Below are 14,874 nucleotides of genomic sequence, written 5' to 3'. Positions count from 1 at the left end.
AGTATTGTGTTTCCTTCTTCAGACTTCCCTAAAATTAGTGGCTCGAGATCAACCTGAGATATAATTTAGGCAGTAAAGGAACTGACTGGCAAGCAATGTGGGCTACTGCTTGTTATAAGCTTTGGCAATGGCGCAATGAGAAAATTCATGGCCTCGACTTTGTGTTGCCTGCTAGTTTGGTGTTTGTGATCACTACTGCCGTTTCTAATTATCAGCAGGCTATGATCTTTAAGCATATTGTGATATCTAAGAATAACAACATGCATAAATCTAGGTGGATGCCGACTGTGGGAGATTGGCTCACTATTAATATCGATGGAGCAGTAAACAAGAACTACTTTGCGGGTTGTGGTGGTGTTCTCCGAAACGCTCAAGGTGATTGGCTGGGCGGCTTTTCTAAAAATATTGGATCTTGTAATTCCTTTCAAGCCGAGCTTCGGGGTGTTATCAAGGGCACTTTGATGGCTCAAGGCTGCAACTCCAACAAATTTAAGTTCCATATTGATAGAAGGGAAATGTTTACAGCTGTGACTAGTGACAATACTAGTTAAAAGCTGGGCCTGAGTTTGACTAGTGACAAGACTAGTAAAAAATTGGGGCTGAGTTTGATTCATAGTATTCAAAATAACCTCAAGATAAATTGGAGCTGCTTTTATTTCTAAAAGTCAACCGAACCAAACCAAACCATATTTTATTTTCTCTCGCGATTCAGATGACTTCAAAACTGCCTAAACCGCACCACGAACATCCCTATTACTAAGAGAAGGAAGGTGAGGTTCGAGGGATGCCCCCATGGTGGAAGCAAATAAAGTTTCTACTTCTAAATCACTCACTAAATCAATCGTGTTATCACACATCCTGATTATAAAATAGGAAATGCCAAAGATAAAAGCTTGGGTTATAAATGTACCTGGTTATATGGGATTGATGAGGTAGGAGGAATGAAAAAAAAGGTGGAAGCTTTAGGTGAAGCATGAAATTGCTTCTAGTGGTATTCTTAGAGAAGAAGGAACATAGACATTTTTATGGAAAGTAACTATAAACTTGAAAGCTAAAGTTTGCAAAAACTTCATAATACTCAACTCACTCTATTTATAAGCAACAACTAAATTTCACAAGATCATGATCAATTATGGAAAAAAATCACAAGATCAACGACTAGATTTCCTCTAATGGATATACACCAAACTCGAGTGCACTTAAGTACTCTATAAATTGTGTCACACCCTAGTTGGTCACATCACTATACCTGTCAAAAAAGGGAGACGAAGCATTTCAATGATGGAACTACATTAAATGCGCTTGTTCCCCTATTATGTCTTTTTCAAAAACTGATCCCAAGCGTTTTAGTTTCATTTCACATCGGATCACGACATTACCTGAAAAAGTCTTAGGGAAACTATTATTGACCGTCCAAAGACCCAAATGACCAAGACCCAATCCATCTCAAACCCATTCCAATTGACGCAGAGTATAAAAACAATTCACACGCTAAGAACAAGGTACAATATCTGATCTCCAATTTTATCATATTCATCTAGAATCTTGAACTGACTTTAGTGTTAGAGTGCTAACCATGCAAGTCCATTCCGTGCCATCGTAAAGATGATTGGAGGCATCGTTCAAGATCAATTGTTATCCAACTATCTTTATTTCTGGTTCCTAAGCGGAGTTAGAGCATCCATTTCTAGTTCTCGAATGAAACAATACCTAAATCATCTTTCAAGAGTATCATCTTAGTTCTGTCCATGGTATTATAGAACTACAAGATCTCTACAACTAGGCACCATAAGTTTTTCAAACTACCCAATAATACAAAATTAGACCAGTAACCCGGATCACAATTCCAAACACTCTTGTAAGTTCTTTATTTTTAGGATTTGCATTAATTTTTGTAAAACAAATAAAAGCAGAAATAGTGTAAAACAGGATGTATATACTCACTAAGAAGAACATGTAGAACAAGAAGTCATATTGAATGTTGAGACACGATGTTTTGAAGTTATTCAACATCTGGAACAACATGTCGAAGAAGATGTCCTATGAGGGAGAATTCGACATCGCGCCTGCTGAGCTGGATCAATGGGATTCAAATCAAAATTAACATAAGCAGAATATTTAGAGAATATTATGCAATCCTATGTGGCATAGATTTAAAGGTCTAGAAGATTCAATCAGAAATCAAGGAGAATGAAGACTTTCTAAATAAGGAGATTATTTAGGAAACAAACGATTGAAGACCTTTATTGTAGCAGAAGTTTCTATTGAATTGTAACAGCTAATGAAGCTCTGATTGAAGGCCCAAATCCAGTTGGGTATAGGTTATAAATAGAAGCTTTTTAACCTAGGTTTAGTGAGCCAGCCGAAGTATATTAAGATGTAATCATTAGGTCTAGGTTAAGTGAACCTCCCGGGTTGTGGGAAGGTCACCGTAACCCTCGAAGCCTGTAGGCAAGAGGGAGTACGTATGTTCTTGGAGGAAGATGTGAAGTAACTCCAGGTTGTTGTTCTTAGTTAGGAGGAAAGCTAACAAACGTTAGAGTTTGACTTTGCGTCTTAGATAGATTGTCATGGAAGTGTGTCTTCTAAAACTGTTTGTCTATGTGATCAGAATGTTGGTGATTAGGCCGTTGTTAAAGCTCCTGGGACTGGAAAACTATACAACATCACTGTGGTGATTGGAAGTGGGATGGAGATATTCCATATCTAGAGAGGATCTAGGTAGAAGGGACATTGGGTAGTGATTAAGTGAGTAGATTGTCAACGGGTGTGTTGGATGTAGGGTCTATAAATTAATGCTGCTGATAGTGGACTTCATTCCTGGCTTGGTATGCCCCCAGAGTAGGTAGTTAGACCAAACTGGGTAAACAATTCTGTGTGTTTTTATCTTTTCAGTACTGTTATTTTCTTGCCTGTGTTATTAATGTCAAATTAGATGTCTCAACATCCTTATAGGACATCTGAGTCTGTTGTACCGGAGTTTCAACTCTCAAGGCCATTGTAACCTAAATTTGTAAATGCATTAAATCCTTCATGATGTATGACACACTCAAACCTATTATCCATGCCTTAATCAAAATTATCGAAATAAGGGTAACACAATTCTATTAACACACATAACTGCAGAATGGTGAAAAGAAACATTGTATTTTGCAATTAAAATAAAACTCGGGGATGATTGGTGATGAATCGTCAATGATTCTTTAGGGGAACATGATAGAAGTGTTCACCGTGTACTATTGAGTCTTCTAGGGTTTGTGCTAAAACTTGTCGCTTACGATTTCAGTGATTCTTTTCTTCTTCTGAAACTATGGTTCGTGAATTTGTATAAAATATTCATCTTAGAGAGAAATGATTCTATTTGAGTCATAATGATGTCAAAATAAAATAAAGTCAAATCATATTAAAAATCCAAACTAGAATACCAAATAAGCATAACTTAACGTTTTTGACAAAATTTATTAGAAAAGTCCACCTTGACTATCAAAGATATTTTTGAAGGACTTAAAAGATAATGTTTATTAATTACAAAATTAACATAAAACCATAAATTAACTTAATGGCTAAAAATCTAATTAAACATATTAAATTTTAATATAAAACAATAGTACTAACAGAGATAAAAGAGTTGTAAATAAATCCAAACTCATGCTTGGTTTAGGGGTGTTCAAAACCAAACCGGCCCAATAGAAAACCGCAAAACCGAACCAAACCAAAATGAAATCGCAAAAAACCGCATTTGGTTCGGATGTGTTTGAGCCATTTTTTAACAAACGGCGCAGTTCGGTTCGGTTTGCGGGTTGTATCTTACAAACTGAACCAAACCGAATCAAACCGCATTATGTTACAACCCCCCAAACTTCAATTAACTTATATCCAACCCAAACTCAAACCTATTATGCCTTAGCCTTACGATTACGAATGATTTTCTCTTCCTCACACTTAGGGTCTGTTTGGTTCAAATGAGGGGGAGGGGAGGGAGGGATTTTAATGGAGGGAGGGGAAGGGAAGGGGAGGAGAGGGATTTTTTTTAATTATATATATGTTTGGTTCAAACGAGGGGAGGGGAGGGATTTTGGTTAAAAATATGTTTGGTTCACGAGGGGAGGGGAGGGATTTTATTAATAATTAATTTTTTATCCTTATAATTTTATATAAATGATATGATATTCAAAGGTGGAAATTTCATAAATATTTTTTTGAAAATAATATTTGTAATATTAAGTGATTAAAAATTCATAACTTACCACATAACGTTAAAAATTCAGTACACTTGATTCATATTATAATTTTTTACATAAATTAAACTATGTTTGATAACAATTTTTAATTACATAAAATAACTTATTACTAAAATATTGCAGTGATCATAATTTTTATTAAATAAAAATTTAATTTGAAGTTGAAGAATAATTATAATAAATTGATAAAAACAATAGAGAAAAATCACAAAAAAGAAAAGCAGAAACACAAAAGAAAACAATAGTTTTAAAATAATAAAATATAATTGAGGATATTTTAGTAAGTATATCAATTTATTAAATATTAAAAGTGACATTCCCTCCCCTCCCCTCCGATTCCCCCCAATTCGGGGGAACGCAAAAAGTGTGATTTGGAGGGATTTTGCTCCCCTCCCCTCCCCTCCTCTCCCCTCCTAAAAATTGAACCAAACACATTTTGTTATAAATATCCCCTCCCATCCCCTCCCCTCCCCTCCATCTACCTCCAACCAAACACACCCTTAAGGTTTCAGTTTAAGTCTTCTCAAATCTCTCCTAGCGGTATTGCACATTCTTCTCATCTTTTTTTCCAAAGACATATCACATATTCTTTTCTAGTCTTTCATCTCTTAAGTTTTTTCTTTTTCATCTTATTATTTTTATTCTACTATTCTCTCTTCCAATTACGTTATTAATGTTCCTCTTCTTATCTAATCGCATCTCTTCTGCTCTTTCTTTTTCATCTCTTAAGTTCTTTCTTTTTCATCTTATTATTTTTATTCTACTGTTCTCTCTTCCAATTACGTTTTTAATGTTCCTCTTCTTATCTAATCGCATCTCTTCTGTTCTTTCTTTTTCATCTTCTTTAATATTTCATCTCATCTTTTTTTTTTTAATTTTATTATAATGTTTTTGATATTATTTTATGCTACTATTTTATGTTTTTTATTCCACTTTTATCTAATATTATTTTTGTATATTAAATAGAAAGTTGTTATCTAAATTAGGGATGTCAAGTAGATCCAAACCCGCGGGGCCCAACCGCACTCGAATCCGAGTCAACGGTTGAAAACCCGAGTTGACTGGGTTTGGATTCGGGTTCGGGTGCCACCCAATTTTTCGGCTGCGGATTTGGGTAGTGTGAAACCCGAAATCACACCCGCTTTTATATATATATATATATATATATATATATATATATATATATATATATATATATATATATATATATATATATATAAATTTTATTTTATGTATTTTGTTGCGGGTTTTGGTTTGGGTGAAAAAACTCGAATCTAACGGGTGTGGATCTGGGTGTCATTTTGCCACCCGAATACCTTTTGGGTCTGGGTTCGGGTGCCGATTTCGGATGCGGGTTTGGATAGTGTGAAACCCGCACCCGACCCGTTGTCATCCCTAATCTAAATATGATAAATTTTGTTGTTATTTGAGAATGCATAAATGACTAAATACAAAGTTATGTTACCATCAATATGTGTATGTATGACTTAATAAATTTTTGTAAAAAAACCGAACTAATTCAAAACGCATTGGTTAGATTTGTTTTGATTCAGTTTTATTTCTAAAAGTCAACCGAATCAAACCGAACCGCACACTTTTTTCTCTTACAGTTTAAATAATTTTTTACGTCAAAACCGCTCAAACCGCACTGTAAACACCGCTACATGTGTTTGTCGAAGTATAGTGTATTGGCTTGGCTTAATGGGACCCCACATCCCTAATACTTATATACTATATACTTCCATGACACAATTATTTTTAAACGTGCATAAGTCTCAAATAGGAAAGATTTTGTGAACAAGATCACTATCCCACAACTATCCGATTCATTCTTGATAATCCTTGTCTACCTCCATCCTTATCTCAACTCCCAAAACACCAAACCCAATTCTATAATCATAATTATATATAACAACACCACAACACCTAAGCTATAACTAACCAATCATATAAAAAAAAGACACACACGGTTTTATTATTGTTGTCAAACATGCTTAGAACAAGAATCAACACAGCACGCTCCATTTTTTCATCTCTTTTCAGAATCAATTCTTCTAACTATTCCACTTCCTTCCTCTTCGACGACACACAGATTCAGGTTTCACCCTTAAACTCTTTGTATTGGTTTTTCTCATATTTTGGTTGAAAAAAATTATTGCCCCATTTTCTGTATTTTGTAAAAATTTGATCTTTTTTCATCTGGGGTTTTAACTTTGTAAAAAATGATTATAAAAATTTGAACTTTTTCATTTGGGTGTTTAGCTTGGTCAAAAATGATTGATCCCATTTTTCTGGATTATAAAAAAATGAACTTTTTCATTTGGGGTTTTGTTCAATTCTGTATTACTTCAGCTTGGCTTGTTTAATTTCATGTCATTCTTTTAATGGTTTCGAGTTTCTATTGCAGTTTAAAGAGAGTGTTGCTCAATTTGCTAATGAAAATATTGCTCCTCATGCTTCCAAAATTGACCATACTAACTATTTCCCACAGGTATGTTTCATGATATGATCTATTTTTTTAATCATTTCAATGAACAATATATAGCTCATAGTGTGATTGAACATGCTGATTGTATTTTTTATCTAATTTTAGGAGGTTAACTTGTGGAAAAGTATGGGAGAATTTAATCTCCATGGGATTACTGTACCAGGTAATCTCTTTTTATGAATTTCTATCAGTATACTTGACATCTTTGGTACATGATCGCGTTTTTGTTGCGACAAATGTTTTCCAATGATATTTCTACTTATTTGTAGAGGAGTATGGAGGGCTTGGTCTAGGTTACTTGTATCATTGTATTGCAATGGAAGAGATTAGCCGTGCTTCAGGATCGGTTGGTCTTTCTTATGGTGCTCATTCTAACCTATGTATCAATCAACTGGTAATTGAAACTTAAGTCTCTTTCATTGTATACTTCACGATTTTCAAACGAGTATTCTTGATCGCTAACTTATGTTTGTTTTAGGTGAGGAATGGAAACCATGCTCAGAAAGAGAAATACTTGCCAAAGGTTCTAGATTCTAGTTCCCTGCGTGTATTTGTTTGTTTATCCGTTTAAAGTTATGGCTGACTTGTTATATATTTTGCTCTTCAATTTTGAAGCTTATCTCCGGGGATCACGTTGGAGCTTTGGCAATGAGTGAACCCAATTGTAAGATATGTGAAATTGAATAGCAGTATAATAATTATTTAGATATTCCAAAGACTTTACCGAGTGAATTTGTGTTTTCTGCAGCTGGGTCTGATGTTGTCAGCATGAAATGCAAGGCTGATCGTGTAGACGGGGGATATGTGATTAATGGTAACAAGATGTGGTGTACGAATGGGACAGTTGCTCAAACATTAGTAGGTTTCTTTAAATTTATCGCTTTTTTCTTTTTCATGCTAGTTGCGTTGTCTGCGTTATTGTTTGATTTTACTTTAGAAAGTTGAAAGGAAAATGCATAGCACACATTTGATTTGATTGTGTTGAATTGAACAGGTTGTCTATGCAAAAACAGACATAACAGCAGGGTCAAAAGGAATCACCGCATTCATCATCGAGAAGGGAATGCCGGGGTAATTTTACCGAACCCTTACAACAAGCGAGTCGTGATTATTGATAAACCATTTATTAAAAAGTAAGAAAATTAGATGAAAACATGACAATTGTTGCTGTTTGACTACAGATTCAGTACTGCGCAGAAATTGGATAAACTAGGGATGCGAGGAAGTGATACGTATGTATGCATATTTCATGTTATTCTTTAGATATTGAATCCGTTTCCCATTCCAACCACTTGGTTTTACTAATAAAACGGAATTTTGTGGGCAGATGTGAACTTGTCTTTGAGAATTGCTTTGTTCCAGACGAAAATGTTCTCGGGAAAGAAGGGAAAGGTCTTACAATTTCTTTTATAATCTTTTAAAAAAGGAAATCATCTTTATATTATTTCATAGGGCTCGTTTGGATAGACTTAAGAAAGACGAGCTTATAATCTATAAGATCTTTTTGTAAAAGATATTTTCTTTTTGTTCAGGAGTCTATGTCATGATGTCGGGGTTGGATCTGGAAAGACTTGTTTTAGCAGGAGGTCCCCTTGGTATTATGCAGGCATGTCTCGATGTTGTCCTTCCTTATACTCGACAAAGAGAGCAGTTTGGTCATCCAATCGGGGAGTTTCAATTTATACAGGTTCATTTCATCAGTGGCGTAATTTTTATTTTTCATTACCGTATCCTCCGTATGTGAATCTTAGTTCACTTTCAAAATTGATCTTTTGGTCACAGGGAAAAGTTGCCGACATGTATACGTCTTTACAGTCCTCAAGGTAGAAGATTTTAATGCCATGCTGCTATTTTGTTCTGCTGAATATTAAGTTTGCATCGAAATCAAACGGTAACATTCTTTATTTCAGGTCTTACGTGTATTCTGTAGCTCGGGACTGTGACAACGGAAAAGTTGACCCGAAGGTGCCTCCACTTTTCTGTATCTTCAATACAACAGCTATAATATTTTCCTGTTTGCAACAAAGAAAACATCGTAAAACATACTCTCTTGTGGTGAACTAATTTCAGGATTGTGCTGGAGTTATACTTTGTGCAGCTGAAAGAGCGACACAGGTTGCTTTGCAGGCGATACAGTGTTTAGGTGGGAACGGCTACGTGAATGAATATCCAACCGGTCGTCTCCTAAGAGACGCTAAACTCTATGAAATCGGAGCCGGAACAAGTGAGATCAGAAGAATGATTATTGGACGCGAGCTCTTCAAGGAGCAATGACATGCTAGTCCTTTGGATTTTGACTGGAACTGAGCCCCTTGAGATGATTCTTTGTAAAAGAAATTTTCACTTATCAGATGAGAATTGTGTTAACCAGCATTGATCAATAATACAAGGAATAAAAACTGCCATATCATATTTGTGTGTGCTCTTTTGCTGTGAAAATCTTCTAAGCAATTCATTCCTCTTGGAAAATAAAAGGTTCTGGTCTGATATTCAATAATTTCTGTAAAATTGATTCTGGTTAAAAGTGATTTAAATGTAAAGTGATTTGATGTTTGAATTAAATTCTAGCTTCAAGTAAAAGCAATTTTGGAGGCTGAATCAAACATAAACGAAAACATGGTCATTTGCGATTGTTGCTTTTTTAAAACTGTGAACCAACAACTTGCACCCCAAACACATTCATAACAACATAAAAAATATTACACCACCATGACATGAAGTATGGAAATCATTTCCATCATTCAAGAGTACACAATTCTCAAGAGGTAATGACTTATATTACATAAATTTGTACAGAAGCAAGGCCAACACAAAGTCTAGAGAGCTATGAATTCTTAAACTCTAACTACTGTTGGAGAATAATCTGGCTGACCAACTGAGGAAGACTTAGAAGGTTCAATAAGCACTGGTGCCTGTTCCAAACAGCTATGAGTATCATCATTGTTCATCCCAAATGTCATCTTCTCCACTTCTTCTTTGGTATATATATGGATCTTCGATACCACATCACAAAACTCACTGCAGCAAAAGCGAAAAAACTTAGATAGAATAAAACAAGTGATATCGATTATCAAGTCTTTCTATTGTAATATCGTATCAGTATATGTTGGAACTGTTGATATTCATTGATAACCTGTTTGGATAAACAATTTCGTTAAACACTTATGGCCGTTGAAGCACGATACCCGACAACGACACATGATTACATTCAATTAATTATTTTTATCAAATCATTTCTAGTGTCGTTGTGTTAGTGTCAGTGTCTGCGTATGGGACAGTGCTTCATAGCTTATAGCGTAAGTGCTTATCTTATAAGTTCTTATGTATAAGAAGAATACTTACTGCCATGGATCATCACCCACAACCATTATGTCATTCTCACTGTCAGTGTAGAGGATTCTCCATCCCTTATCAGAGTCTCTAAGAAGGCCATCCATTCCAAATAGTTTCTCTAGTTCACTCAGAAGATCAATGTAGCCGCTCAACCTCGAGAGATCAACGGCTCTTCCAACTAAACTGCCTTGCTTGTGAACCTTCATTTAGTGTATGTTACATAGGTTTTTAAAACATCAAACATTTAAAAAAGAATCAGCATATCATAATATCTTTCTGTTGTTATCATCATCTCTCACCTTTGTGCAGCTCCTTTTTGCAGTGTTCTGTGAATTTTGAGAACTAGTTTCTGCAGACAAAGGAAACCCGAATAGTTTGCAGGCGTTTACCTTTCCGTTGACATTGCTATCATTCGGAACCTTTATATCAGTAGTCCCTAATGAAGCAGAAGCAGAAACAGAAATATTTTCTTGCAGCTTATGCTCAATTGGGAGATTAGATTCAGATCTTCCAACTTCGTTTCTAATGTTCCCTGCAACTATCGATGCCGCGTTAAACCCGACATTCTCTCCAAGGAAACTGGTATGTTTTGAGCTAAACATGTTAGCTTGGTCACCTTTGTGAATATCTCCATAAGGAAAATATGCAGATTGAAAGTTGTGTTGTTTGGTTGCTTGATGAAGGTTGAAAGGTGTGCAACTTGCACTGGATTTTCCCCAAGTGCCGACATTGAAATCGACTTTTCCTGTTAGGGATTTCAGTTTACATATTTCTTGACCTTGCAAGACCGTTGGAAAGTTGTTACTTTCCATAAAGCCTGCGTAACCGAAAGGGTGAACACTCATAAGCTCGGAAGAGGTAACTACTTTTCCTATTCCGGTTGATGTGAGATTTCGATGATGACTCGAAGAGCTCAAATCAAAACCTGGCTGGTTGGTTCCTTTGTCACATCCATAGTATAGTGACATAAAACCTGAATTTTCTTGACCTTGCAAGACCTTTGGTGATCTTACTGACTCCTCAAAGCCCATCATTCCACTGCTTCTTGCTACGAGAAATGAAACAAAGAAAGATTATGATTAGGATCGAAACCGTGTCTAGACATTGCCTTAATGCCAGCCATGGCCCTGATAAGCATCATTAAGGATTTCATATCACCATTAGGAATCATACCAGTGGTAAGGTGACTGGGCGAGGCAACCTGCAGACTGGTCCGCGGTTTCTTCAGTCTTGGAGAAGACTGAATGCTTAGAGGAGGCAGAGGATTCGAAGGATCGATCTCCCACGGAGATATTCGGTCTTGATGATTAGTCTCCATATCCTCATCCCATCGAACCTGCTCGATGTCACAACAAGCTTACACATTACAACCGTTTGATCATTAAAAATATTCGACTTTAATCATATCTACCTTAAAAGACAAATAATGAATAGTAATAAAGCGAAATTTCAAATGTACCATCAAGCACCTCCATTTGGATTTAGGCCATCTATAGGGATCCAAATCATTCATTCCAATCAACATACCACTACTACACCTTCAAGATAAGAAGATAAAATCATGTCAATATATTTTTCTGAAGGAAGAAATCACAAAGTTATAATAATTATACTCTACATTACCTTCTTTCGGGCGATTCGTCCATTTCAAATCTCATTTTGAATCTTGTCCCTATGGTCACTGGATTCTTGATGCTTTTAACATATTTTGGGTATGGAACAACAAATTCGGCATGACTTGCTCTGTATTGATTTTATTTCCACAACAAAATCAAAATTATAGGATAAGTAATTGCAGTGTAAGCCTCATGCATCTTGCAAAATATAAAAAAAGTGATTAGTTAGTACTAGTACCTTGGACTATAGAAAACATGAAACATGCTTTTGGTGGAAATAGCATTTGCCACAGAAGAAAGGAAATTAGGATAACAGTTCTTGTTACCAATAACCGATTCAGGAAGACCATTTCTAGGTCTTACAGCTCTTCTGATTCCCAATCTCAGCTCCCCATTTTCACCCCTACAGAGACTTTCATTAACAGCAATGATTTGAAAGACACTAAAGGTGGTCTCGATAGAAATTAGTCTTTGGTGAGTGAAACTGGTAGATACTTTGCACCGGTAACATAGTTGAAGTTCACCGGAGTGATAGAGATATATACCTTAGAAAGAGGACAGCATCACCGGAAACAAGATTCTTTTGGTTTACAAAAATGCTCCAGCCAGTAGTGAGTAGATGCCGCCTCGGCTGACCTGAGAAATTGCCACAACATTTTTTCTATCAATTAATCATTTTATGAAACAACACCTTTTTTTTATTTTTCGAATCAAATTACATTACCTCTATAAATATGACGAAATTTCCACTCCACACCATGCAAGTCTTTAGCAACAAGCTCTTGAGAGGGTCTCTGCAACTTATAATCCTATATATAGTAAAAAGTAATCCATAAGCGCATAGCATATAGGTGTTTATGTATAAACTATTTTTATAACGAAAGATATGGTAAAGTCAAATTGTTTTTATATAAACTGTAAACTGTTTTCATAAACTATCCCGAAGGCTTATGAAAATTTCATAAGAAGAAAACAAATTACGGATATGTCACCAGTAGTTTCTATAACAAAAGTTACGATAAGATCAAACTGTTGTCATAAGCTATTCTGAAGAGCTTATGAAAATACGCTGAAAACAGCTTATGGACATGTCATAAACTATTTTTACAAACTCTCTCAAACAGTCTCAGAAATTGATTATGGTAGTAGAAAAACTCAAATAATTCAATCCAAACAGAAGGAATCAAGCTTCAACGGCTCATGGAAAAGCAGACTAATCAAATTTCAAAGAGATCAGCATCATTGAAAGATTTCATACCAAAGGAGGAAAACAGTCTTCCGCAGCTCTACGAGGCACAGAGAAGCCACCGTGAGTGCTGGTATCAGAAACTGTTAGTGTCTTGCAGAACATGTGAGGAGTTGATTTCGTAGGTGACCCTCCATCTCCCTCTTCATCTCCTTCTAATTCCTCAACTTCTTTTCCCTCCATATGCATACCTGCCAACTGAAAAGCCAAACCAATCCATCTATTCAAACTTACTTAAAAACAAAGCGTATTGAAATTTGGAACTAAACTCTCTCCCTTCATCACTCTACTCCTTAGTTTTCAACCTCAACATTTCAGGCGAAAACCAAAAAGACTACGACGATAAAATATAAAATAAAACCAGACTATTTTCATATACGTTATAAGCTGTTTTCATAAACTATGATGAAGCACTTTTAAAAATAAGCCGAAAACAAATAGATGAGCTCAAATAAGTCAATTCAAATAAGTCTGAGTTTGGAAACACACACCAAACATAAAGAACTTGAATAAAAACAAACCTCAGCCTGAGGAAGCAAAGTAACTTGTGTATAAACCTCATCATTCTCCTTGTTGGCCTGTTATCAAAAACAACAATTTAAGCAAAACTAAAAGAGTAACACAGAGAATGTCAATCCAAAAAGCAAAATTGAGTACTCACAAGTAGCTGTATATTGACAACCCTGCAAAAGATCTGTGGCTGAAGATCATAGTTTGGTATCTCCAATTGCTTAAAAGGAGAGAAAGAAGCAAACTGTTCCAAATGACCTTGTGGAAAATAAACCACAACATTTCCTTTCTTAGGAAGGGAAATCAAAGGGCCAGCACAAGCATGCCAAAGCTCAAGATAAGAAGAAGAAACAAGAGGTGAAGTTGAGCTAGAAGAAGAACAAGTGGAAGGGGACAAACAACAAACACAAGAACAGCAACCTTTTTCACATTCCTTAATGCATAATGCATCATTCTTCTCAATTTCAGTCACTTCATGGTTCAGATCAATTTCCATGAACACTTCCTTTGTTTTCTTAAGAAACTCAAATGGAATTAAGAACACCCCAAATGAAAAAAATCACAACTTTATTTAAAGACAGTAAAGAGGGTGGCAAAAAAAGTGAAATTCAGAAAGTGGAAGCTACAGTGTTATGTAAATGAGCATGTTCCAATTCCAAACAAGGGTTAAAGAGAAAGAGAGAAAGAGTGTTTATTTATTTATTTATCAAATGATAACAAGAAATTCAAAGTATGATTCCATTATCTCCTCCATTTGAAGGTACATGGAAGAGGGAGCAGAAGACAGAGACAATTGCATAGGAAGCACAGAAACAAAAGGAAAGAAAAGGCAATGTGGTAGTGACTTTTGGAATTAAACTGTTAGAGTGTTAGAGATAGAGTGAGAAATAGTGTGTGTATGTGTGTTGGGTGGAGGGGACATGCTAAGACAGTACAGGACCAATCCTTCCCCACACACACTCTCATTTGCTTTTATTTTATTTTATTTGTTTGTTCATGATGTATGATTAAAATTACCCATAAACACAAATACTAGATACAAGATTGATATTGATAGGTGAATATTGGTAAATTGTTACAATGGAATCTAGGTCTTTTTTTTATAGCTTATAATAATAAAATCATTATAAGTAAAATTGAATGGGGAAATTGCACATTACTGCCTCCAGTGAAAATCTCACTGGAGAGGATGCATGCCTGTAGGAATATTTTGAAAAAATTAGATACGAGTATCTATATCGACACACATGTTAAATATCAGACACACATTAAATATGAAGTATAGGTACTACATGATAAATGTTAAATTAGACATATATTAAGAATGAAGTGTAAGTGCTATATAATGATGTGTTAGCTAAATAGTACTAGGTTGGTGAATCGATGAAAAAAATTTGCAAGAGGGATTATTGTGCATGGTCTCTGATTTAGGGTGGTTAA

General features: G+C 35.4%; 2 protein-coding genes across 3 annotated transcripts; one reads left to right on the top strand and one right to left on the bottom strand.

Annotated features, from left to right (window-relative positions):
- Positions 1 to 6,030: 6,030 nt before the first annotated feature.
- LOC131601918 (isovaleryl-CoA dehydrogenase, mitochondrial) lies at positions 6,031 to 9,139 on the top strand. Its single transcript, XM_058873847.1, has 14 exons — positions 6,031 to 6,339; positions 6,649 to 6,732; positions 6,835 to 6,892; positions 6,999 to 7,123; positions 7,208 to 7,252; positions 7,345 to 7,393; positions 7,478 to 7,587; positions 7,724 to 7,800; positions 7,911 to 7,961; positions 8,057 to 8,121; positions 8,262 to 8,416; positions 8,512 to 8,552; positions 8,640 to 8,694; positions 8,800 to 9,139. Exons 1-14 carry the CDS (start codon positions 6,232 to 6,234, stop codon positions 9,001 to 9,003), a joined length of 1,227 nt encoding a protein of 408 aa, XP_058729830.1. The 5' UTR covers positions 6,031 to 6,231; the 3' UTR covers positions 9,004 to 9,139.
- Positions 9,140 to 9,439: 300 nt separating this feature from the next.
- On the bottom strand, positions 9,440 to 14,383 carry LOC131601917 (auxin response factor 4-like). 2 transcript variants are annotated; one of them, XM_058873845.1, is made up of 12 exons: positions 13,586 to 14,383; positions 13,446 to 13,502; positions 12,937 to 13,122; positions 12,403 to 12,487; positions 12,224 to 12,314; positions 11,917 to 12,090; positions 11,686 to 11,805; positions 11,522 to 11,600; positions 11,236 to 11,398; positions 10,362 to 11,110; positions 10,072 to 10,262; positions 9,440 to 9,747 (listed from the first exon to the last, which is right to left on the bottom strand). In XM_058873845.1, exons 1-12 carry the CDS (start codon positions 13,928 to 13,930, stop codon positions 9,564 to 9,566), a joined length of 2,424 nt encoding a protein of 807 aa, XP_058729828.1. In that variant the 5' UTR covers positions 13,931 to 14,383; the 3' UTR covers positions 9,440 to 9,563. The 2 variants fall into 2 exon arrangements, with proteins under 2 accessions (XP_058729828.1, XP_058729829.1); XM_058873846.1 differs by having other exon boundaries at positions 11,917 to 12,081.
- Between the last annotated feature and the right edge of the window lie 491 nt (positions 14,384 to 14,874).

This window comes from Vicia villosa, linkage group LG5 (genome assembly GCF_029867415.1).
Source record: "Vicia villosa cultivar HV-30 ecotype Madison, WI linkage group LG5, Vvil1.0, whole genome shotgun sequence".
Lineage (NCBI taxonomy): Eukaryota > Viridiplantae > Streptophyta > Magnoliopsida > Fabales > Fabaceae > Vicia > Vicia villosa.
This window is presented reverse-complemented; position numbering and strand designations above follow the sequence as displayed.

Excerpts from the sequence above, each read along its gene's own strand:
- LOC131601918 (XM_058873847.1), top strand. The coding sequence starts at position 6,232 with ATGCTTAGAACAAGAATCAACACAGCACGCTCCATTTTTTCATCTCTT. Across the intron at positions 7,394-7,477 it reads GGCAATGAGTGAACCCAATT|CTGGGTCTGATGTTGTCAGC; the intron begins GTAAGATATGTG and ends TGTTTTCTGCAG. Across the intron at positions 7,962-8,056 it reads GGGATGCGAGGAAGTGATAC|ATGTGAACTTGTCTTTGAGA; the intron begins GTATGTATGCAT and ends TTTTGTGGGCAG.
- LOC131601917 (XM_058873845.1), bottom strand. The coding sequence starts at position 13,930 with ATGGAAATTGATCTGAACCATGAAGTGACTGAAATTGAGAAGAATGAT. Across the intron at positions 11,806-11,916 it reads CATGTTTTCTATAGTCCAAG|AGCAAGTCATGCCGAATTTG; the intron begins GTACTAGTACTA and ends AAATCAATACAG. Across the intron at positions 10,263-10,361 it reads CAAAAAGGAGCTGCACAAAG|GTTCACAAGCAAGGCAGTTT; the intron begins GTGAGAGATGAT and ends CACTAAATGAAG.